The sequence below is a fragment of the Pseudochaenichthys georgianus genome, chromosome 12, assembly GCF_902827115.2.
Source record: "Pseudochaenichthys georgianus chromosome 12, fPseGeo1.2, whole genome shotgun sequence".
Lineage (NCBI taxonomy): Eukaryota > Metazoa > Chordata > Actinopteri > Perciformes > Channichthyidae > Pseudochaenichthys > Pseudochaenichthys georgianus.
Genome location: NC_047514.1, coordinates 10,126,396 through 10,153,243, shown reverse-complemented (window position 1 = coordinate 10,153,243; position 26,848 = coordinate 10,126,396). Strand labels below are relative to the sequence as shown.

General features: G+C 42.0%; 1 protein-coding gene across 3 annotated transcripts in view; it reads left to right on the top strand.

Moving 5' to 3' along the window:
• The window catches only part of LOC117456342 (poly [ADP-ribose] polymerase tankyrase-1-like), an 84,851-nt gene that overhangs the window by 23,796 nt on the left and 34,207 nt on the right, over nucleotides 1-26,848 (top strand). For 2 of the 3 annotated variants that reach the window (XM_034096190.2, XM_034096189.2), the window contains exons 5-7: nucleotides 8,904-8,940; nucleotides 13,763-13,838; nucleotides 26,482-26,576. In XM_034096190.2, coding sequence (XP_033952081.1) covers nucleotides 8,904-8,940; nucleotides 13,763-13,838; nucleotides 26,482-26,576 — 208 coding nt within the window. Of the gene's footprint in view, nucleotides 1-8,561; nucleotides 8,699-8,903; nucleotides 8,941-13,762; nucleotides 13,839-26,481; nucleotides 26,577-26,848 lie in introns of those variants that run through there. The other variant, XM_034096191.2, reaches the window with a different exon arrangement.

Genomic DNA, 26,848 nt, shown 5'->3' with positions numbered 1-26,848 from the left:
AAAAAAAAGGCTTCTAATGGAGATAATAAATGTGCTGATACCTGTCAAAACATTTTTTGTGACATTTATCTTTAACAACCGCCTCCCAAACAGCAAATGACTGGACTATTGACGGCAGTATCTCGGACATTTATCAACATCCTACCTAAGTTTAGGACTGCCATAAATGCATACAGAACTACTCCAAACAATTCGAAACAAACTGCAATTGCTCAGCAAAACTCTACCCAAACCGGGACAGCGGAAAGATTCTAGAAGTTTTCCCGGTCTCACGAACTAAAAACTAAATCAAAGCAGTGAATCTTGGATCATTTTGGTGAAAAACTTCAAAGACAAGTGCTTCACTGTACACCCACTCAGTTACATTTATGGATTCAGCTGAGCCAACTTAGCCCCTTGACACCTGGCAGATGGCCAGTGACGGACTCAAATTCAGACCCAAGTCACCACTGGCGTTTGAAACCAGATAACAGGTTTGAACTGCTAACTGTTAAAATCATCATGACACATACATAGTGATGGATGCTAATGAAAATAGACAAGTGAGAGTTATGAAGACTTCAAGCTGTTACAAAAAGGTTCAATGAAAAAAACTAGGCATTAAATAAGATGGCTAGAGTCGCGAAAAATGTATCCTTAGGTGCTTTTATTGACAGCCAACGTGCTGAAAAACACAAAGTAACCAGGATTTTACAGGAAGAAAACAAAAACCTCATATATACATTACAGGTCGAGGACATATAACTGGTACCTCTCTGCTCTACCGCCACAGTCAGACTCCCCTCAAAACACTTGTGGCCAGGGTTTTATACATGTTAAGCCCCTCCCCATAGGATAATCATCAACATAAAAGGCCAGAACTCCTTAATAATCAATGGAGCAGCAGGATCCAAACACAAAGTTCAATCTGGTACTTTGGTTATTGTAGATGCTGTCAGAGATATAAGTGATGATACGAAAAAAAACGATGGATTCCTAGGTGTTGATCAAACGATTCTACAGATTAGGGCCTGGATTGTCTTCAATGAGCAATCAGAAGAACTAAAGCAGGGTTTCACCTAACTGCTTAATGGCGTTGACACACTGGAAGCCCAGTTATTACTGATGGGCCGCAGCCAATGGTCGGTGGAGGGATTATGAGGTCCAGCAGCCTTCACTGAGCACATGGCACTGCATAAACTGTGCTCCATAAAAACTCTCTGTTCTGGGAGTGTAGGCACATTTTCAGGACAGATGGCCTCCACACAAACCAATCTGGAGTTTAAGTACCGATGGACCATTATTGGACACCCATCCAGTCCTCATAGATTAACTAAAAAATGGAAGAGCTGTTTTTCTTTATTTTTCTCTTATGTTGGATTTGAATATGAAGTGTGCTTTACACTTGCCTTAGCATACCTATTGAATCCACATTGTCTTATCATGACCAGAATTTTTTTTCCGAATCAATCTTGGCGTTTCTAACCAGCACCGTTGAGATTTGACGTCCCTGCTTCTTCTGGTGCTGCATGACTAGTACAAATAATTGTGGTGTTCTTTGAAAGAAATAATGTGAACGCGTGTCCATTAAAATTCTTGCCATGTTTTGAAGACATGCCGTCAGCAAGCACTTTCACTTAATTGTGGATAAGGAAAAAAAGAAAGTAGTTTCTTTTTAAAGAGGCGTCTGTGTTGGGCAGTTTTAACATAGCAGAACATTAGCCAGTGCTCTCTGTCTTAAAAAGGCCAGCCGGAGAGTGATGAGAGATTTAAGAGAGTGAAGGAGAGGGGGAAGAGAGAGACTTAGTCAAAGAGGAGAGGCAAGGAAGAAAGTGGATGGATGTTGAAAAAAAGGAACAAACAGGGAGTGAAAGCAAGTGAAGGAGAAAATATGAAGATGCTTACTGGCCTGGGTGACAGACAGAACAGAGAGATGAATTGGTGCGACTTCAAGTGAATGCCAAGGAACGGGAAGAGAGGGAAGCTGTGATGGGTGCATGTTAACAGCCTAATCATGAAGACAGAGAACTGCTGTAGCTGTCCGTGAAGACTCCGTCCTGCTAATGCAGCGGGGCCAAAGGCAATCTGGCACATGTGTGCACCTTGGAGTGTCCCACTGGTGTGTGTGTGTGTGTGTGTGGCAACGGTGAATTCCTGTGCCGCAAGGCCAAGTGTGTCGCTTTCTTCCTCTTATCAGTGACAGGCTCATTGATTGACAACTGCTGTTCGATTGGTCCCCAGTGATGAACATGGCAGAGCCCTATTTTCTAAAAATAACCTAGCAAGAGACTTAAAACAAAGTGACTGTTTTTGTTTTCTGTATTTTTTAACAGTGTGTTCACTCACGCCATGTGGGCCATTTTCCTGCAGCCTAGTTTTCCACACCGCTGCACAGCTCCACAACATGGATGGAGTTAGCCAGGCCCTCGGCCACTGTGTCACTACGTCACTAATCCAGACTAAAGACTTTTCTTTTTGCCGCTGCTTTTAATTGAACTATTCACATCTTAAACTGCACTCTAACTTTTACCCCTGTATTTTTTATTTTAATGTTTCTTTTATTATCTTTTCTTTTTAATGACTGATTTTAAATACCATTTTCTTAATGTCTTTCATTTTTTGTAAAGCACTTTGAATTGCCTTGTGTTGAAAGGTGCTATATGAATAAACTTGCCTTGCCTTACATCATTAAAATGTTGTAATGCAAAATATGCTGTTTGCTACCTCTGAAATATAGATTTATTTCGATTTTGGTCAGTCAAAACTAGCCATTTACTGACATTACCTTGACGTTTTTTAACAGTTAACAGTTTTTTTATATTGTATAAACCAAACACCTGAAGTATTATGACAAATAAATGATGGGTAGATTTACCCATGGTGAACATATTTGTTGATTTCAGACCTCATATCAAACGAGTGTTGGTAATAGACATCACTTGCTAAATATCTTCTTTTAAAATAAAATGATTGTAGCCTGGTTAGCTTTGCAGGATGTAAAATACTCTAAGTTCTTATGAATCATTGAGCAATACAACATAACTAAATTAAGCTCTTTTATCCCCATGAGGGGAACACACTAATCACACTATGATTAGTTCTCCCATACAAAATACTTAAAAGGGAGGAAAGTCATTATAATATTGAATAACTACAAACGATTGAACATAAGCTCTGTAAGAATATACAATTTAAGACAACATATCCATTGCAAAATCTGTTTTCATGACCCGAGGATCAGATGTAGAGGAGCCGACTCTGTTTTGTTTCTTGCGTGACTCCTATTGTGCGCTTCACCCGGGACAACAGCAATATGATCTAATCTTATCCATATTAATTTGTCCTCGGCTAACTTTGTTGTTTTGGTTGTTGTTGCTTCTGAGAGGAGGAGGAGGAGGAGGAGGAGGAGGAGGAGTGGGAGCAACGACCTCCTTCCTGTCCTCTCGTATCTGTGTAACGGGCGGTGAAGAATGAATCCACTCTGATGTGTTGTGGCTTTTCCAGGCATGCAAACTACTTTTCTGATACTATCATGAATTAGCATTTGTTTATTTTTTTTATCGTTATCCAGGAAAGCCTCTCGCAGCCCTCGGGGACAGTGTTGCTCTTGCTGTTAGAGTAGGAAGCTGAGGGAAGGAAAGCTTTAAAATCATACGATGTTAAATCCCAACAGAGGGGCCCCCGAGCAAGGCATTATTTTTGACATTTAGTAAGAAGGAGGTTGGAGAGGGGTTTTGTCACCGTTATGTTCTTTATACGGGGGAAAACACACTTTTTCTGATCATGGCACATTTTGGTATCTGGAGTGCATGCCAACCCACATGTATAACTTAGAAGATCCTGCTTTGTTTACAAAACTCAGCAAGGTGCAAGAGGGTGGCCAACAACACACAGTTAATCTCCCTCTGGTGCACTGTGTGGACGACACAAGCGGACAGCTGGGCGCTGAGGCGACTCATGGTCCAGTCATCATCGGTCAGCATCATTTGTGCTTGTACAGCCACTTGGTGCACACACACACACACACACACACACACACACACACACACACACACACACACACACACACACACACACACACACACACACACACACACACACACACACACACACACACACACACACACACACACACACACACACACACACACACACACACACACACACACACACACACACACACACACACACACACACACACACACACACACACACACACACACACACACACACACACACACCCTGGAAGAGTACACTAGGTCCTTGCTGCACAGTCAAGATATATATAGGATTGTGACGGTTTGACATTGGCTTGTTCTCACCTGTGCACGACCCTGGAATCCCACTTGCGCATGCACAAACGTAACTTTGCACACACACTCTCACACGTACCGACACACCACCATGTGCATGCAGATGAGTACATGCCTGCAAGTATACGACAATTGGAATTCAAAGAGTGATCACTCGTGTCTACTGCACTCTGCCAAGACACACGCACACACACACTCTCTCTCTCTCTCTCTCTCTCTCTCTCTCTCTCTCTCTCTCTCTCTCTCTCTCTCTCTCTCTCTCAATATCATCATGCAGGAGGCACCTAGCCAGTCAGAGCTTTAACCTGTCCTTGTCTCTTCTGTTTGGAGTCAGCAGGATTTTCGACACTCACTTACTCACACACACGCACACGCACACGCACACACACACTGTCCCACACCCACACTGTCCCACACTTACTGACCCACACTACACAAACACAGTGAGACCAAGATGTGTTCATTTACATATATCCTTATACTACGTAGCTGGAATTTCCTAATGAAGGCAGTTCCTCATCCGTATCTGTTGTCAACAGATATAACAAAGGTTTCATCAAGACATTCAAATGTGGCTCTCTTTTTTTTGTCACATGTTGGCTCATTACCATATGACTCTTATATCTGAATATTTCCACCAACGGCGGAGGACCACCTTTGCAAAACTGCATCATATTCTTCGCAAACCTGGCAGACAGTATAAGAAAAACATGTTCAACATTAAAGTTTTTTTCTTATTGTAATCCCAAAATGTAACCTGAACGTTAGACAAATAATTCTCTTTTAACACATTATTTGAGGCTCGTAGCAATATATGGAAAGTCACCAGGGAATGAAAACGTTTTTTATCCATTAAAGAAGGATCACCTCGGATTGCATGATGCAGAATGTGTCTTTTGCGCCTTCTAATGGTACTTACATTTCAAGAAAATGTACTTAAAGGTGGGGTAGGTAAGTTTCAGAAACCGGCTCGAGATACACTTTTTGTTATATTCCATGGAATGCTCTTAACATCCCGATAGCAATGAATATCTTAAGTGCTTTGACAAAAAATCCATTAAAAAAACGTCATCTGTGGAAGCCGTAATACTGTAAAAAGTACAACCATTGCCGCCCTGTCTGTCAGCCTTCCATCTCGTGCACGCACAAATGTATCTCGTGCCCCCATTGGGCGTGCATTGCGCGTTCATGTGTGTTGGAGGAGGTGCTCTGTAAGGAAGTCTGAAGGAAGGGGCGGATTCTTTTCGGCTGTGTACTTTCAAATTTTAGTGCACTCGAGCCGGTTTCTGAAACTTACCTACCCCACCTTTAAGTCACTACAAATGTTATGTTAGCTTCACTGCTCCCAACATGTTTGTCTGCATAAATGTGTGTGAATGGGTGAATGCTGACTTGTAAATACGATTCGAGGAGTCGAAAACACTGGATAAAGCGCTATATAAATACAGTCCATTTACCATCTTGTGTGTTAGAAAATATTTGTAATGTCAAATATATAATCCATAATAAGCCTATCCATCGTGTGTGTGTGTGTGTGTGTGTGTGTGTGTGTGTGTGTGTGTGTGTGTGTGTGTGTGTGTGTGTGTGTGTGTGTGTGTGTGTGTGTGTGTGTGTGTGTGTGTGTGTGTGTGTGTGTGTGTGTGTGTGTGTGTGTGTGTGTGTGTGTGTGTGTGTGTGTGTGTGTGTGTGTGTGTGTGTGTGTGTGTGTGTGTGTGTGTGTGTGTGTGTGTGTGTGTGTGTGTGTGTGTGTGTGTGTGAGAAACTAATTATAACTGCTGAGTCACAATCACTTTAGCTCTCAAAGCATGAATAATATTGGAAGCAAACCGCCGTCGGGCAAAAAGTATATCTATAAAGTATTGCCCACAATTAATTTGAACGCCTTCATTTGCACACTATGCACGGCAGCGGAGTCAGCAGAACGTGTTGGTATAGAATATGTTTTCATTCAGGTGTAAATTACACTCTGTCTGATTGAATTGGGAGACTGAGTCACTCCCCTCTTGTCATTGGTCATACATCAACAAATAAATCTTTCCCTTTAGATTCTCAGACCGTGGAAGAGAAGGAAGGATGCAGAGAAGTTAACGTGCCAAGGGGGAAATCTGTGGGAGGGGAACATGTTGTTTAGAAGACGATGCTGAACAATGAGGTTCATATCAGCTTTGTTATCCAAACAATAAAGTGTCATGATAAAGTTGACAGTGTGAAAACATCAGGTAGCGTCTTTGAGCGTTCATCCCAACTCCCAAACAAAATAGAACAGTATTACCAAATAAAAAAGACATAGCTTTAATACACTTAAATAAAAATGATAACATTGATTCTGATATTAAAATCCATCTAAGCAGCGTGACAATCAGGTGTGTAGGGGACAAATATTATCCGCACTCGAAATGTACAGAATCTAATTTAACATCTTGATTGGTCTCCGAACATTTCTCTGTTCTCTCTTTGTGTTCTTACCCCCCCCCCCCCCCCCCCCCCCCCCCCCAACGTCCCCGTCTCCCCCCTTTCGTCTTCCGCTGACTGTTCCGCCTTAGCCACCCGAACACCAATTATACTGTGTCAAATCCATGCATGTCACTTTCCAGATCCCTAATCATCCCTCCTCTCTTTCATCCACAAATCCTTTGTTCCTCCCTCCTCCCCCTTTTCCCTTCTCCGTAACCTTTCTTCTCCTCTCCCCACCCCTCCGTCTGTGCCGTGTACACTCGGCCCATCCTCCTCATCCCTTTTCAATTTATCTGTATCACATTTGCCTCTCCATATTCCTTTGAATTACTTTTCTCCTTTCCTATCCTATTCCAATGTTATTCCTCTCTCTTTTGCTCTGGGCCCCTTTCGGAGATGAACTGCGTTGGGTAAATATGTAATTTTACATATTGGTTTTTATGTATGAATAAGCCCTCGTGGGACTTTTCAGTGGAAGTCTCAAAGGTAATCTTACTTGGTTGGACCTTTCTTGTGGCTTTCTGTAAGACACATTGTTTACCTTGATGACGTGGAGGGTCACTGGTTTGGTCTCCTCGAGTCCTACATCACACATCCTTCTGTGGCTCCTTTTCTTTCTATTGTTAGAACTCATCCACTGACCAAATCTGTTCATCTTTTGTTGTGTAGACCTATTTTAATTTAAGAATAGCACTGCTTACAAAGTTCAGCCATATAGCTCCCATAGCTGTTTTACAATAGAGTCCAGAGAGAAATAGCTCCAACTGCCCATAAAAATGCAGACTTTTACTTTTACAAGAGTACTACCCTAAAACGTAACCCTAACCCATCAGACAGTGCTGGAGACGTACTAATATTAGAAGAAAGCCTGTGGTCCAAACTGAGAGGTGGGCATTTAAGATAGGGCCGGTCTGATGGAATGTACTATTGAGTTGCATTATGGGAAGTGTAGGATCAAATATTTTGGAGGCTGACCAAAAGGAAGCATGCCCATTTCTTTTTTCGCCACAAAAAAGTTGGTTATTTTCCAACAATGCAAAACACAGTCAAGCAAGACGAGTATTATCACTTTGTTAATTTAATGTCTTTAGGGCATTCATGGTTTAGGTTTTCAGTTTGTATTACCTGTTGACGTTGCCATAGTTGCCGTAGGAATACCGTGAACGTAGTTTAACACATGACGAAGGAAGAAACGCACACCCTCTTCGGCGTTTCTGAAGAGTTAAATGTACATATTTATTATTATTAAAGTCAATCAATAAAAAAACAAGTAAAAAAGATTATAATAATGAAAGTAATAAACAGCAAAATTGTAAGATACGATGAATAATTAATAAATACAATTAATATAAATATTGTTAACTTTAAAAGAAAAAAAATAAATTGAAAAAATATTCCATGTAACGTAAACATGGTGCACCCCTTAAGGAAGATGTATGTTAGTTTAAGTAAAGGCTTTATGGTATTAACAATTCAGCAATGATCCAGATCCCATGTCTGCGAGGAGTTCCTGTCCCCCCCCCCCCCCCCTGGGTTTCCCAGGCGGAGCAGACATATGGGAAGGTGTGTGTGTTGTGACTGTAGTAGCAGGGGGGCAGGGCTAAGAGAGGGCGAGGGGGGTAGGGGGAGGGGTTTGTTTATTTCTGTTGTGTGTTTTTTTATGGTAACTGCGCCTCCTGAGCCCACAGGGGAGAAAAATCAGGGAGAGAGACACATAGAGAGAGAGAGATACATATATATACAGAGAGAGAGGGGGACAGAGATGATGGAGAACAAAGGAAGATGGTTAGCAGTATGAGCGGCGGGCGAGAGACGAGCGCGGCGGGAGCGATGCACTGACACACGGAAGCGTAGAGGCAGAGGGAGCGTCAGTCCGCCGCTCGTCGCCCAAACAATGAACGTGCTGTGGTCGTTGCCGGCAACACATCGCCAAGGCAACCGGAGCCAGAGGGGTGCGCACTGTGCGAGAATGGCAGAGAGAGAAAGAGAGGAGGAGGGGGGAGGAGAGAGAGAGGGTGTCTTCCTTCAATGGATAGATGCTTCCCTTCTTCTGTGTGTGTGTGTACATGTGTGTGTGGCTGATCATGTGCGTGTGTGTGTGGTCGGTGTGTGTTGGCGGCCGCCTGTCTGACTCTATGATCTTCTGTCACCATCCAGGTGAATACAAGAAGGACGAGCTGCTGGAGGCGGCGAGGTGAGTACCACTCTCTTTGTTTTCATTCCCCCCTCTCATGTTTTGACTCTTCCTCGTTTCCTTGACTCCCTCTCAGCCTCTTGTTTCCATGCTTACTTTCTTCTCTGCTCCTCTGTTTCCTTTCCACGTCTTGTTTCCTCATCACTTATTTCCTCGTCCCTTCTACTCCTTCCTTGTTCACTGTTTCTTCCTTTCCCCTCCTCTCTGCTTTTTTGTTTGTATGCTTCCTCTCAGCTCTTCTATTTGTTCCTCTCTCTTGCTTCTGCTTCTTGATTCATCCTCTCTTCCCTCTCCTGTTTTTCCATTTTGTTTCTCCTCTCCTTTTTTTCATCCTGTCCTTGTTTTTAATTTCCCTTTTCCTCTCATTCATGTCCTTTCTTCCTCTCTTTGGCTTTTCTCTTTTTTGCTTATTTTCTCTCTACTTAAGCTTAAATTCCATCATTCGGACATTTAGCTGCTTCCTTCTTCTTTCCTTTCCCTCCATCACACACACACACACACACACACACACACACACACACACACACACACACACACACACACCCCCCCCCCCCCCGCCAGCTCCTCCACTAGACAGGTTTTTCAGATCCAGAGAACATGTAGGCCAGGGACACTTGTGCATTTTAGAGGCATGTTATGGTTGCAGGCAAACCATGTGGGCAATGTGTGTGTGTGTGTGTGCACCATGTGCCTGTGTGTGTGCACCATGTGCCTGTGTGTTTGTAGGAATGGCATAGCTTTCGTTTGGGATTGTGTGTGGGTGGCTGGCTGAGCGCTCAATGCCTCAACAGCCTCTCTCTGTCCACACACACACACACACACACACACACACACACACACACACACACACACACACACACACACACACACACACACACACACACACACACACACACACACACACACACACACACACACACACACACACACACACACACACACACCACACACACACACACACACACACACACACACACACACACACACACACACACACACACACACACACACACACACACACACACACACAGGGAAGCAGCTGGCTTAGCATCGCAGTACCCCAGTGTATTATAGGGGTCAGCAGGCTGTTTAAGTGTGAACTGTGAACTCAGTGTGCCTCCACCACAGCAGAGGCGCTGACTGGCTCAATGTCAATCCACACCATCTCTCACAACATCCTCCTCACCCGCCTCTCAGACCTCCTGGGTGTCACTGGCACAGCGCTGTCCTGGTTGACATCCTACCTCCACAACGGGAAACAGTTTGTCTCCATCAGTGGCTCAAACTCACCCCCGGCCCCAGTCCACCACGGTGTACCCCAGGGCTCTGTACTTGGCCCCCTCCTGTTCACCATTTACATGCTCCCCCTCGGCCAGATCATCCGACATCATGGACTCAACTTCCACTGCTACGCTGATGATATCCAACTGTATCTCAGCACCACTCCATCCTCCCAGCTCCCCCCTCAGTCTCTCATCAACTGCCTGCATGACATCAAGACATGGATGTCTTCAAACTATCTGAAGCTGAACAGCGGTAAAACAGAGCTCATGGTTGTGGCACCCAAGGCCCTGCTCCAGAAGGTTGGTGACTTCGTCCTTGAGATCGACGGCTGCTCCATCTCCCCATCTCCTGAAGCCCGCAACCTGGGTGTGATCCTCGACTCCACCCTTTCCTACCATTCCCATGTCAAATCAGTGACCAAATCGGCTTTCTACCACCTACGGAACATTGCCAGACTCCGACCGTCACTCTCGAAGTCGGGTGCCGAGACCCTGGTGCATGCATTTGTCACCACCCGCTTGGACTACTGCAAAGGTGTCCTGTTCGGGGTTCCCAACAAAACCCCGGACAGGCTCCAGTATGTCCAAAACTGTGCAGCTCGGGTCCTCACACACACAAAGCCGTGGCAGCACATCACTCCCACCCTCATCCACCTCCACTGGTTGCCGGTCAAGTTCCGCATAACTTATAAAGTCCTCCTCCTGACCTACAAGTCCCTCCATGCCTTTGCCCCCCAGTACCTATCGGACATCCTCCACCCGCATGCCCCACCCCGGAACCTGCGGTCTTCAGACTCTGGCCTGCTTACCACCCCCCGCACCAAACTGAGAACCTTCGGGGACAGAGCCTTCAGTGTGGCAGCCCCCACCCTCTGGAACGCTCTCCCTGCGGAGATTCGCAACATCCCCACACTAGACGCCTTCAAAAGGGCGCTCAAGTCCCATCTGTTTATCAAGGCTTTCGGCCCTTAAATCGATCTGTTGTTTTGTCTGTCTGACCTTTGTTTTGTTTTGTTTTGTTTGTGCTTGCCCTATATAGGCGCTATAGAAATATCAGTTATTATTATTTAATCGAAAGAATTTTTTTTTCTAAGTGTTACTTTTGGTGAAATAACATGGCTTACGGGATGTTTTTGTTTTTCTGCTTCATTTTTATCCCCGTTTTATTTGTGGGCCAGATTTTCCTTGCACAGAAAGCGGTATGCAAGCATCATGAGTAGAGCTGGTAAAATGGTTCCTCATAGTAATAATAATAATAATTCCTTACATTTATTATAGCGCTTTTACAATGACTCAAAGCGCTTTACATATACACACATTACACATATATCATACATGCAATGGTCAGAAACTGTGGACAATACCCACAGGAGCAAGTTCAGGTGAAGTGTCTTGCCCAAGGACACACCATAGTCTGAGAGTAATGGAGTTGCTTGATGCATTAACTGAGCAAAGCATTATCATTAATGTCCTCGACAGCAGATGTATTACAGAAGTACTGTAGTAAACCTAGCCTGTCTCTTTAATGCAGCCAGGCAGACAACAAGCCGGCAGTACAAGTCTGGGTAACATTCAACATCTGAAATGATGTTTGTCTGATCTGTTAGAATTTATACTTTGAAAGTCCTATTTAATCAAAATTGTACTTCTGATCAGTATTTTGATCGGTAAGCTTTCCATATAACACCTACCGAATCTATTGATATTCGAACAGCATTAACCAGTCCAAATGTAAATGTTGAGTATCCAAAGGCTGTAATTCTTTGGTATCGTCACCATTGCCCTTCGGCTTTGCTGATTTGAAGGCTTTGAGATGATAAGATAATCGAAAAAGAAGCAGTGGAGACCCAGTCACACTTAGAGATTTCAGAAAAGCATTTTTTATTTCTTACATGAAAACATTTATAAATATTCAGGCATGGTTGTGAGCACTGTCCCTCGATGGCCACTGTAGATCATGTGTGTGAGATCTGACATTCTCCAAAAATGTATAAGAAGAAAATGCTACTCATGCTCCTTTTTGAATTTGTTTTAGAAATAGAATCACTTTGGATTTGTGAACATGGTGATCAGGATACGACCTCCGGGAGAAGATGGTCTGTGTGCAACTCAAAATGTGTGACTGCAAGTAGGGCTGCTCAATTAATCGTATTTTAATCGCAATTATGATTATGGCTTGCAACGATTACGAAAACAACGTAATAGAAATAAAACGATTATTTTTTATTATTATTTTTTTTTTTTGGTTTTTCAGTTGAGTTATACTTAAAGTTCAGGGTAATCAACTTTTAAAAACATACTGTTAAAAAAAATTGTCCAATAAATTCATGTTTAGAAAGTAAATGGATAATCGTTTTTAATAATCGTGATATCAATTATTGACCCAAATAATCGAGATTATGATTTTTGCCATAATCGAGCAGCCCTAACTGCAAGACTGTATGCTTAGCTAGTGCAATGACTGTGCACCTGTTAGGTTCAACACTGTAGTCCAGTTGGTGGAATATACAGCTCTAGCTGGTTTTCAGAAAAGGAACAAGACACAAATAATCATAAACTGAATGATTGTTTTAAAGAGAGCTGTATGAGATGATTCACTGAACAGTTATTTACATAATAAAGGTATGCAAAGAAAGCCAAATGGCATTGAAGTTAACATACAGTGTGAATAGGTAAATGTGCAATTGGCGGTCCACGGACACACAATGCGAAAAGTTAGTATGAGCCTTAAAGGTAGTAAAACTGGAAGAGTGAGAGTAGAGATTGGAAGTTGTGAATGTCTCTTTTGCTCAGAGTGTAAGATAGAGAAACAAAGAGAAGGAAGGAGAGGCCCAACCAAAAAAAGAGAGTGAGAGGAAAGCAACATGGGAGAATGGAAGAATAATCCTTTTCTTTCCATCTGACAGCTTCCTCCTTTACGGCTGTCAGGCAGATGATGGTTGGACTGGTCGCTGCCTTGGCAACACTTTCCTGGTGGTCACACCAATGCCAAGGCAGTGAGCCTAGGGACCAGGAAACACCGATCAACAACATAACAAACTCCACTGCAATTAGACTTAATAGTTTTCCTTCACAGTTTTTATTTTATTGCAATCATTTTTACAAGAAAACACACAACAAAAATAGCTTTCAATAAATCACCCTCCAAAACATCAATGTTTTTCATGTGGTTTATTCCTTTTATTATCTCATTCTTCATTATTTTCTCACCAAAATATAATGAAGAGGAGAAGGGATAATAATATATGGTATTGGATTTTTTATATATAATGAATGGATGTGTGTGTGTGTGTGTGTGTCGTGTGTGTGTGTGTGTGTGTGTGTGTGTGTGTGTGGTGTGTGTGTGTGTGATGTGTGTGTGTGTGTGTGGTGTGTGTGTGTGTGTGTGTGTGCTGTGTGTGTGTGGTGTGTGTGTGTGTGTGTGTGTGTGTGTGTGTGTGTGGGTGTGTGTGTGTGTGTGTGTGTGTGTGTGTGTGGTGTGTGTGTGTGTGTGTGTGTGTGTGTGTGTGTGTGTGTGTGTGTGTTTTTTAAATGTGCAGGAGTGGAAACGAGGAGAAGCTAATGGCCTTGCTCACACCGCTCAACGTCAACTGCCACGCAAGCGACGGCCGCAAGGTAAAGGCACTCAAAAACACATGCACAGTATTAAGCTCATCATTGTTTCTGTTAAAATGCATCTCACGGTAAGTCCTCAGTGTGAAAAAAGCAACTGGTTCCTTCAACGTTTTATTTTTTAGACTAGTAAAGAGAAACAAATCCTGTTATTTGCAGGTTGGATGTATGACATAATCAAGTCACTCTCCTGCAAACATGAGCAGCCTTTCTTGGTTGTTGAAATTAATAAAGGGAGACACAAACCTTTAACCCAGACACCAATAAAACGTCAAATAGTACATTTCAAGGTTGTTGATTTTAGGCATACACAACCAACATGTGGCAAACTAAGCAATGAGACGACAAACAAACTTCCGACTTCTGATTACCGCTTGTTTGTAACAATATGGCACTAGCCAGGTTAGCGTGCTATACATATATGTTCATGCTTATTACACAGGTGGATCTGTAAAGTATTCACTTTTTACTCACAAATGTTTCATCGCACATATTGAGCACCATTGTGTATTATTTTTTTTAACCGAACACTTTTCAGAGGGGCGTTATTGTTATTAATTCTAGCGTTGTTCGATTGTGGAGTATGGAGTGAGACTTTAGAGCATTAAAAATACTGGACCTGCCAAAAGAAACCCCTGGCAACATTGAAAGTGCATGGCCAACAGAGGAAAGTGCTGTATTACATCCTGTTGTTTGTTTAATAAAAAGTATTTTGTAGGCAAGGCATCCGTTCATGCGATCCTTAGAGAGTCCTGAGCCTCAGGCTGCGGCCCCACGAGGACGAATTCGGTTCGTTGCGTTACTGTTTAGTGTCATATAGACCGTTCGGCCACACCGAGGACGACCCGAATACGGCACTAAACGACTGAGGAAACGACAACGGGTCCCAAGGTGGATAGAAAATGCATACGCCACTCTCTGGGGGGTCAAACGGCTCCGTGTGTGCGCCCTATACGGACATTTCAGATCACTGATAGTGATTGCGCAATAGCCCCGCCTCTCTCCACCTCTTCTGCTCACCTCCGCTTACCCCGCGCCAAGTGCTGAAGGTTTCGCCACCAACAAACAACAACAATGGCGGATCGCAGAGTTGCTATCGTGCTCCGGACGCTATTGACCATGCTACAGTTGTTTGTGCAACATCTACAGCAATAATGATGATGGCAATAGCCCCGCACTCTCCCCACCTCTGCTGCTCACCCCCACGTCAAAGTAAACTGCACCCTGAATTCAGATTATTTATCTTTCTCTCGCGAGTGAAGTCTAATCTGACAGGACGGAGACACGCAGCTCTGCTCACCTGCAGCTCCTCCCTCTGCAGCAAAACACACACTTCAAGTCAGATCATCACCCTTAGTTACTTTAATTACCTCTCAAACTCCCTAAACTAGTTATAAATATGTTTATTTTTACAGTCGGCCGGGTCACTGATTACTGGATGAGCTGCTGCATGAGACAGACACTGACGCTGTCTGAAGAGAGGGAGGAAAAAGAGAGGCTCCGTGTATTTTATCATTATATTATATAGAGTCGTTATTCATTTGTTTTAAAGCTCAATAAATAACAAAGAAGACCTTTGACCGGCACTTTTATAATTTTGTCCGGAAGATTTCAACTTTAATACACGCTGACTGGCGAAAAACTCTGCCCGGTTCCCTCGGCCCCCACCGCGGAGAATAAACAGAAGGGCAACCATGACAACCATGCTTCTTCGCTGCTTTTGTGGAGGAAGTTACAGCGCCACGTAGAGGCTCCTGCATATGTACTGCAGCTTCTCCAGCGGTTGGCGCTAAACGGAGCGGTCTCGTGTGGGCAGACACTATCCGGATAATTAATGCATGTGGACGGAAGCCGTTTGCGATTGCGTTTGCGTTAATCCTATGCGTTTAGCCGTTTTCGTCCTCGTGGGGCCACAGCCTCAGGTTGAGCTCTGTTGGGTCACAGTAAGCAAATTAGCTGGTGACTAATTAGTCCCCGGGATGGATAAGTGGACTTGTTCCCAGCTTAGTATCTCCTCACTCCGGTGGAGGCACTCCCCGTATCACTGTTTCCATCCTGACAGAAGTAAAGACTGCTGCTGACCCGGTTTCTCCTCCAGAGCCGCTCGAGATTGAAGCTCCACTCCGCAGTGGCAGATCGCCAAACAAGTTTTGAATTATTCATGAGTTCTAGCCGGGCTCCCCTGGGGCGTATTATGCGATGACTTGCTCCACCTATATGAGCTGTGTGTTGTAGAAGCTTGCTATTATGGAGAGATGATTTCATTGGTTACTCAACGTAACAACACCACCAGAGATGGGGTCCTTAAAAAAAGTAATATATTACATATTTCATATTACTTTAAAAAAAGTAATATATTACACTACTTCGTTACTCTCTACATAAAGTAACAAGTTACTTTACTCGTTACTTTACTCGCAGGGCCGGCCCGCCCCTCCCTGCAGACAGATCACGCAGACTGCTAAAGTTTCCAATGTTCTCTTTAGTTCAGTTTCCACACACCGCAAAGACTTCAGCCGAGCACGTACGAACTACACATGCGTGAGTGGCAATAACTCTCCTTACCAGCAGGTGGCGGTAGTGTGTATTCGTCATTCAAAACAGGCAACAACAGACTACGTGATATAAACAAACAACAAATAGCTGTGCGTTAGCTTCACATTAGCATGTGTTCTTTGCAGGTGTTTGTTGAGGTTTGATTATGACTGATTTTAGTAAGTAACGAAGTAACGCGTGTCGGGGCAATGTTAGTAACTGTAGTGTGATTACTGAATTATAAAAGTAGCGCGTTACACTACTCCGTTACCGACAAAAGTTATATTATTATATTATTATTATTATTACACCCAACTCTGAACACCACACTGAACACTAGAAGCTCCACACGTGGCGACCTATCAGTCCCATTCAGGAAGAGTACTTTTGGTCAGTCATCATTCTCGGTCATAGCAATACAAAACTTGAATTTTCTACCCACTCAAATCAAAGACATACATACACATACCACCTTCACAGCTCACTTAAAAACATGGTTCACTGAGAACTACACCTGCACACACTAGTCTGTGTTGAGTATGGCGTGAGTGTTATATGTTGTGATCATGGATGTTGCCCCTCGTTTCTGTTATGTGATTGTGATGTGCTATATGTGATAGGGGTGTTGAAAATAATCGTTTCTGCGATGCGGACGTGGACGATTCGGTATCGATGCAGTGACGGAAGATAATCGATTATAGCGTAGTAACGTTGCTTCCTGATTTTCCGGTCGCGGCTTTACTATAACGTTTTTTTTTCTGTCACGTTAATATCAAATCGGTCGGTGAAGTAGAGATCAGGGAACAGACGTGACAGCGGCACAGCAACACCAAACACCGAGCAGTCTGCTTTATCCACCAACACAAGAACACCAGTCCAGAACCAACAGCAGAAGGACCCGCTCTGAATCACTCCGTGTCGCTGCGGCTCAGAGACACAGACAGGGATTTATGTTTTTCAAAAATAATCGCGTTACAATCATGTCAGGTTTTTGGTGGATTTAATTATGTCTTGGATTGCAAAGTATGAATGTCCTCTAGCAATTTTCAGACGATATATACGTGTGTAAAGTTTGTGAAGGCAGGAGGAAAAAAGCTTCCGCGATCACCGTCTCCTCTCCGTTCCTCCAAGCCACGCCCCCTCCCTGAAAATAATGAGTGACATGCTGATAGTGACCCGATAGAAACTTTATTATTCACTTAATCACTGAGATATAATGAAGCTAACTTAATCTCATACATTCATGGGATTTATGTAACAGTAAGACAGAGAATGTAAGTGTGCACCCACATGCACTATTTTTGTTTGTATATGCTGTTGTAAATACTCCTGTTGTCTGCTGTGTTCAGACCAACTCCTGTGTGTGATGCCTCATTCAGGACATTCAGTGTCCTTTCTTTAACAGAAGACTGTTGCTAGAAGCTGCAGCTAGACTGCAGAAGCATTATTTTTTAGTTTTTGAGGATGAAACAACTTCACACACAGATATAGGGACGCTAGACCTATATTAATTTATTTTCCATCAATTAATGTAAGCTTGCTGGCATATGAGTGTGCATACTTTAATATGTGTTTGAGTTGCCCGTCTGTATCGTCTTATTCTTGTAAACGATATATCTCAAGGACGCCTTCAGGAAATATCTACCAATTTTTGCACAAAGGAGGAACTTATTAATTTGAAAGACCAAGGCCTTGGTCTCTGTGAACTTACAACACGTGTTGTCTATCACTCAAAATGAATATGCTATTTATGACTATTCACACAAATGTCTAGGATAAAAGGACAAAGTGATAACATTTTGATCCGATATGAATGTAAATTGAATGTTGACTGGTTGGTGGAGGTATATGCTATAGATTCTGTTTAGACTCACTTAAACTTCCTATTTTGTTTATTAAGGAAGCGTCACGGTTAAAGTACTTTTTGATGTCATTTTGTATATTTTATTGTTTGAGTAGTGTTTAACCGCTTTGTGATTCGGATCCATCCCAAAATGTGATGAGTTCTTTCTTTGCCATAAACCCTTCTATCAAGTTTTAAAAAATCAGGCCACCAGTTTCTCCGTAATCCTGCAACAAAAATCTATCTGAAAACACGGCCTAACCTCGGAGGTTAATACGAAGTGATTCAGAGTGAGACGGATAACACTGTGACACAAATACATTTTTTCCCAGATTAAATTCTTGCAAACATGCTAAATATGACGGAGTTGGTCGGGCACGTTGAACACCACTCAAAAACCCACAGACACAGACACATTGTTTCAGAGGACACTAATGATAATCATGGACAAAACAGAGCGTGGCGGAATCCTAATGATTGGTAATGATGATGCTTGACTTAAAATTATACAAGAGCCTCTCTCCCTATCTATTTCTCTCTCTCCGCCCCCCCATTCCCTTCGTCCCTGTCTGTTCCATTTAATTAGAAGAGGCACAGGCTCTCTGTCTCCCTTACTCAACGACACACACACACACACACACACACACACACACACACACACACACACACACACACACACACACACACACACACACACACACACACACACACACACACACACACACACACACACACACACACACACACACACACACACACACACACACACACCTGCAGATATCGCTGCCTCAAGGAAATAATGTCTGCAAACCTTCACACACCTAAGCCATATAGTCTGGATTGTTCTTCCACCTCTTTCTTATTATTTATTTTCCTCTCTTATTTGATTCACTGCGAATGCTCCCATCACGACGACAAGTCACGACTGATTGTGCGAGAAATTGTGTTTTCAGTTTTTCAGGGAATATATTTACAGTTAGTGTTTCATCTGTTGTGTGTTAGCTTTCTTTGTGTATGTTTTTTGACTACGGTGAAGTTTTGATCTATATCTTACCAGGAGAACATCATTGCACCCACTTGCATCCTAGCTGGCACCGACATCAAATCCACAAACAAACTGAAGAGCAAGACCAAGACTCAAGAAAGAGACTGCTATTGAAGTGTTGTTTAAATGTTGATTATGGGAGCGTATCCTGCTGAGAGTAGCTCACAGGCTATCTGGTGAAAAACATCTCCAAAAGTGAACTTTTCAGGAAGAAAACATAGTGGATATTTGATTATGAGAAAGTCCACAAAATCGTACAAACACTCAAAATCGAATGAATTGTATTACCTGTAATAACATTATTACAAATGTTGGTTAATAATAATAATAATAATACACATATTGTCATAGCAGTTTTAGTACTGAAATACATTTTCAATTCAAAACATTTCATATAAGAATACAAAACAACTTTCAAAAAGTATAAAAACAGAAGATGCAATGAAATTAATTGGAGAAAAATTCAGATTATACAATATAAATGAGTCTAAAGGTATATGGGGTAATGCTTTTTTTCCACTCCAGTTATATCCTAACATTAGTATTTATTTATGAAAGCATCGATTTATTGAAATATTCAGCTATATTGAAAAGGTTCCAAGTTGCTGCACTCTATCCTGACATAAGGGTGGCTGTTTCCTGAGTTTAACAATCAAATGAGGTTCTTTCCATCTTGTTGCTGACATTTCTTCTATTGAACAATGTGCCAAGAAGCCTGGGAACTCTCCCTCAGATCAGTGTGGAAGAAGTCGGGTTCTTGTCTTGGCGGAAACTTGCTTGTGTTGACAAAATCTAGGAGAACATAACACAAGGTCGTAGGAATGATGAATGACTTCTCACTGCAGCTTCAGTGTGCACATAAATGTAACCTGATACCCTGTCTGGGAGAGATATTACACTTCGGCTCCTGCCAAACAAAGAATAGAAACATCCAGAGGCCTTTTGTGTTAACTGTTCGGGGGACAGATGACAAATAGGGTGACGAGAAGTTTTTAATACTCTTTTGTCAGTGACAAATGTAACCCTCTTGTCTTCATGCGAGCCTGTGGCATGTTGTTGTCTGAGGGAGATGTATGTAGCCTCAGCAGCTCGTTGGTACACCAGAAAGAATTGGCTGTCAAAATGCTTGTTTCCGGAACAAACAAAAAACATCAAAGCGGCCCTATTATGCTCATTTTCAGGTTTCATAGTTATATTGTATGCCTCCACTGTGACATGTTTACATGCTTTAATGTTCAAAAACATTTTTCTCATACTGCCTGTGCTGCAGCACATCTTTTCACCCTCTGTCTAAAACCAGAGCCCAGTCTGTGGGAGGCTGTGGCTCAGTGGGTAGTTCTCTGAACTTCGAATCAGGAGGTAGCAAGTTCGAGTCCCACTGCAGTCAGCATGTCGTTGTGTCCCTGGGCAAGACACCCCAAATTGCTCCTGTGGGGATTGGCCACAGTACTGAATGTATGTAAGTCGCTTTGGATAAAAGCGTCTAACAAGTTAAATGTAATGTCTGCTCTGATTGGTTAGCTGGCCGGCTCTGTTCTTATTGGTCAACCGCTTAGAGATGTCCCACCCATTACGTACAGTGTGTTGGAGCGCTAGCCAATGGAAGCAACCGTGTTACATAGTGATGCCAGTATGTTATTGAAGTAAACAAAGGAGTCCAATACATTTGTTTCAGGCAGAGGGGGGGAGTGTGTGGGAGGAAAACTCCCTCTGGAGACAACTTCAGGATACAAGCCGTTGTAATCCATTGACTTGCACAAAATCCTATATAACAAACTACAGGAAAGAGAAAACCCAGAAAAGGAAATAAGAGCCTCTTTAAGTTTTGATCTGAATGACAGCCATTAAAAACACAACAGGGCTGTGTGTCTGTTTGCTTCTTAGTGTTATTCCTGAAGTTACTTTCAGATTTGTGCTCGACTTCAAACTTTCTGTGTAGCCTTCTGCTCGTGGGAAATGTCAGAGTTAATAGCTGAGAGGCTGAGCAGATAGACAGGTGATGGCAGAGATAGTGTGTGAGTGTGCATGGGGAGTATCAGACTAGCTGGAGGTTATTTATCTTCCAAGCTGTTGGCTGGGCTGAGCTGTCACTCCCGATAATGTGTGTATGAGAGTGTGTGTGTGCATGTGTCAGCCGGAGGAATGGCACACAGATCTGCTAATATGTTTATTGATCCAGTCACCTGACACTACTCATCTTGTCGGCGTGTCCACCTGCTGATGTGCAGCCATGACCGCAGTACTAAGGCAGATCAAAGACCCGAGTGCAGGCTAAAGGCATGTTCCACTATGTTTTAAATTAAGAGATGTATTTGATTAACCAACCCCTATCAAGTTATTCTGACCCCTGTTTTAATCTTCCCGGTCATTGCATAATGAGGATTTTTATTGAATTAATCCATACAACCAAAGTGATGGAGAAATGTGTATTTTTGACATATATGAGCATTGGATTATAGAATGACCCAATACATTTATCCAGGTATTAAATCTCAGGATATCAGTCGGATGAATTATGTAAGGTAGGCATCTGCAGCGGATTGTTTGTTTACTTTTGACGCATTAGGTGTTGTTTTTTTTGCATGTGATTTTGAATCATGGAGCCAAGACAGCTTCATCCCATATTTCTGTCACCCTGCTCATCAATTGTAGACAATCTCCGCACTCCACCGACAAGATATTTATCACCCCACGAGCCATTAAAACCATGTCCAATATGGTATAGGCAGTTTAATTTGCTGATTCATGCTCCAACCTACAGTATGCTGCAGATCACATCCCCATGTGCACACAGCCCTTTATTTTCCCATGTTTCGTCATCGTTCTTCCTCGGTTTAAAGCATTTTCTTGAATTGATTTCCTTTATACAAGTGGATTAAAGGAATCTTGAATTTGAATATTTTACTGCTGTGATCACACTCGTGAATGTATTGGGTTAAAGAGGAGACTGTTTGAAGTTAAAGAATATCAGCATATTTCCCACACACATTAGGACACTAAACAAAATGGCCCAAATATGGTCGTTCACACTGCGAGATAGATCATTTCTCATCGCTATGGCAACTGCTGACAGCTACCAGTCACTGTTGTCATGGGAACAGCTTGACAGGCTTGTAAAAAGACAAGGAAGGCCGAGAGAAAGGACTATCTGAGAGGGGTGAGAGAAAAATGAAAACATCACAGAGGGAACTAACAAAGCAGCCCATCACATTTTTATTTAAAATATGTTTTTTGTTAAATGTAAATGTTTGATTCATACCTTTTTGATACAAATAGTGTTTGCTGTTAGATGGCCAAATAAGCTAAATCTGAAAAATGTGTTGATGTGAGGAGACTTTCCAGCTACCGTTCAGATGGATGGTGTTTCTCTGGAAGGGGAAAGGATAAATGCATTTTTTAAATGCTACCAAAAGCTGCCAGTAAAAAGATTAGTATTTCCCATCTTGGCTTTCACATGCCCTCCACATCTCTCCTTCATTTTCTTCCCATATTTCCTTCCTTCCCCCTCCTCCTCAGAAAGGCTTTTAGGTGATTAAAACTAGCCGGATAGGTTTTTTATTGCTATTGTTTTCTTTCTGTCTGCCATTGTGATTGTGGAGTGCCTCTCTCTGAAATATCGCCTACTAGGTTTTTCACTTTGGAGCAACACATTTCATCAAGTATCAAAGCAGTTTATGGATAAAAACACCAACAGTTGAAGGACACTGGAGCAAAAAAACAACTACATCCAACTTGAAAAGTGCTTTTGGCTGAGTGCAGTTCTCCACCAGGTGTGTCTGCAACCACCACCGCGGTACCATTTATTCTGAGGAATTAAACCAGTAGAGGTTTGCAGTCGTGTCATGTGAGGATGTTCCGATGACACTGAAACAAACCACTAAATCAAACTTTAAGTGCAGTGTACAGTTACCTTTTGATATGTGCTATTGAATGCTGATGGTTATGATTGACACCTTAGTAATACATCATTTAACTAAAGGAGATAAATACTTTAAAGAAGAATTTAGCAAAGCGCTTGGCACTTTAGATAAGGTTGTCAAAATACAGAAACAAGAAATATAAACTCCAATAAAGTAGATAACACAACATAATAAACATTCACATTCAAAGAACCAGGTTTGCTAATAAGAAACAATAGTATTAGTTTAACAATAAAAGGATTACATATTAATAAACCCTAATATGTAGGATTCAAAGCGTATTTAAACGCTGCATGCACCTGCTGCAGACAGCTGTATGGATAACAATACAAATATAGCCCTTTTTCTGACCATGTGTAATATCTATAATATCATATCTAAAACATGAAGTTACTCTGCCATAAGGCCAGTGTTCAACTTATGTTTTGAGTAAATGGTCACATGCGCACATCATGCTTCAATTTAAATGTCAGTCATGAACTACGATCTGTTATAAACCACCTAATCCGACCCTTATTACACTTACAGCCTTGACACCAGCATCAATAATATGCCAATGTTAAGTCAAGGCCAAACTCCGGAGCTTCGGGGACAGAGCCTTCTCTGTGGCAGCCCCGAAGCTCCGGAACTCCCTCCCCAAATACCTCACCCTGTTCCAGTCCCGCCTCAAAACCCACCTCTTCAACTCTGTATCCATAAGCCCCCCCCCCCCCCCCCTCTCAATCAACTTCCGCCTGACTGCTTTTCTGTTTTGTTTTGTTTCTTTTTGGCTTTGTTTTTGTTTTGTTTGTCTACCCTCCCTCCCCAATGTAAAGCGTCTTTGGGTTCAAGAAAAGCGCTATAGAAATAAAATATATTATTATTATTATTATTAAGTCAAGAATATTTCACGAAGCTAATTTAAACTCACTGTTTTGCCGCTGCACTTTCTTTAAAGACCATTCATAAAAATACAAAAAGCCATTGGTTGCAACCTTTCAAAAAATACTGCACTAGAAAAAGGAGCAGGCTGCAGTGGAGAGATGTTGGATGTATTATAGCTCCGATAGAAGACAAATGGCTGATGCTTTTTTGATTATTATTGGCTTGTGGCTGCTGAGGTCAGAGGCTCATAATAAAAGCGCCTTTTTACGACTTGAATACAAATAGGCTTCTGTATGGATAATCCAATAGACCCTCTCTCTCATACACACACATGCACATACCCTCAATCTCACAGGGTTGACAGATTGAAGAGGCGGAGCTTATACCCAGTCCGACCCTGGCAACAACATCATGGTGATGCGACGGTACATACTGATGAGTCACTGCTGGGATTTTGAGTGGTTTTATGATTGTAAAGGGACCTGATTGCTGTTTTAAATATTGGTGTTTTTTTTGTCTGTTTATTTATATTCAACATTTGCAGTCACAAGTACACAGACACACAGACAACACTGCATTAAAGATGAGGATGATGACTAACCACGTCCCATGTCCTGCTTCTTCCAAATGCTGCTGTCACATCCTGTAAATACGAGCACACCATCTGTCCGCCCAGCTCTGCCTCACTGCTGCTGCTTCTCTGCTAAACTCTCACAACTCTAAAGATGATCTGTTTTTCAAGATCTCTTCTGACATCAAAGCAGGAGATGGGATCTACATCTTCCTTTTTGTCAGATAAAAAGAAAAAAAACAAGTTGTAATAGCCTTAATTGTTATTTTCCGACCAAAGTTAAACGTGTTCCTCCTTTTGATAAGAGTTCCAGTATCTCTGAAATCTTTTGAGACCGTTCTGCATAATTTACAAAATAGCTAGCCGGCAGTGAAAACCTAATAATTTCCTTCATTTTGTTAAGAAAAAAGTTAAGTTCCACTTTGAAAACCAGTACTTTGTAAACATATATACTTTATTTTTTTTGATGTTGCTAAGGTTTTGCATCATGGGCATGGCTGATGAAATGATGTTGTAGGGTGACTTTTAAAAGAGAAATCTCTCTGTGTGTGTGTGACCTACGACTGACCTCGTTATGGGATTTAAAACGGAAAGATATCTAGGGGCGGTGTTTGAATCCCAGATCTGATTACGGTACTGTAGCATTTAAGAATGCTGCCATCATTGTGTGATTTCTGGGCCATTTTTGTTTTGTTGATTATGTTCCATATTATGTTTTTGGCAACCTAAATACATGCTTATTATTTGTATTCTTAAATATTCCTTTATGCTCATTCAAACATTTTGGTTTTGATTTTGCTTGTTGAAAAGAGATGGGACAAATGTTTTGTAAAAGGATTTGGACTAATCCAACCAAGTTTCCAGAATATTGGCAAAAGAAAATGGAAACTAATGTGCTTTTCCATCCGCTGCCATTATGAGAGCACTAGTTGTTGGTTTATCTAAATCCATACATAAATCAGTCAATACAGTTAGTGGAGTCTCCGGTCCGGTGCCATTGAACCATTGCCCAAGAATAGAAACAAAGAGAGTTGCGTTTTTAAAATCTTTTGATCAAAACTCAAACAGATCAACACAACATGAAAAAAGTGATGGCATTGGTTTACATTTTATAATTTTACCAACTTTTCTACCTCAGTCAATCATGAAATTTGTTACGATATTTTCAGATTGCAATATTTCCACCAAGTTTGAAGGGAATCTTACTGTCCTGGTTTTCTTGAACCATTGGGAGAAACATTTCTGAATTTCTGGGCAATGGCATTTGCGAACTGGACACTTGTAGTTAGCTCGGTGCTATCTAAGAACTCTTTGATCTGCGTGCTGTACTGCATGTAGAATATATTCCCTGTTCTATTCAAAGTGTAATAGCTGCTGTAGTGCCTCTTGTTGTGTTGTAAAAAGCTTTCAAACCATGTCATAGAGCTAGATTTCCCATTAGTTTTTCTTGTACCGAGTTCAGTTTGACTGAATAATGGGAACATTCTCATTGGCATAACATTTCTACTCCAGTGTGGGTGTCACTCGTGCTTTGAAGAAGAATGGCCTTTGCTGAGAGAGGAAGCTCAGCATGGAGCCATCTCATCTCATGGGGGAAATATAGTCGTGCTTTATAACTCTTGATTGATTCAGTGGTGGAACAGCCCATTTCTTTGTGAAAAGTCTTGTCGTACAACTGGTTGATCATAGGGAAACAGAATGTGTACATCCTTTATTGCAAACTCTATGTTATGAAATCATTATATGCTGTCATATTGGACATTTACTAAATATATCCTTCTTTTTCCCTCCCACTGTGTCTGTTTCTTCCCCTTTTCCTCTCTCCTTGCCCTCTGTGTCCCTCCCTTTCTCCTTCTTTACCTCTCCAGTCCACTCCACTCCACCTGGCAGCAGGATACAACAGGGTGAGGATAGTTCAGCTGTTACTACAGCACGGAGCAGATGTTCACGCCAAGGACAAGGGGTACGTGTAAAACAAATTAAAGTGCAATAAAAATAGTTTTAAGGTAGACATTTACTTTGACCTTTTGAAACACTGCATAATCCTTCAGTGGTAGAAAAGTAGGCTGGTCAATTTGTGAGACATCATCGAGAATCCTCTCTATGTTATTGGACAACAAACCACACGCAGGGCTTTCATTGTGTCTCTTAACATTTTCATATGGAAGTGAATTTCTTAATTTGTCATTAAATATTGAGTTATCTATCATTAATTTGTGATAAAACTAGGATGTG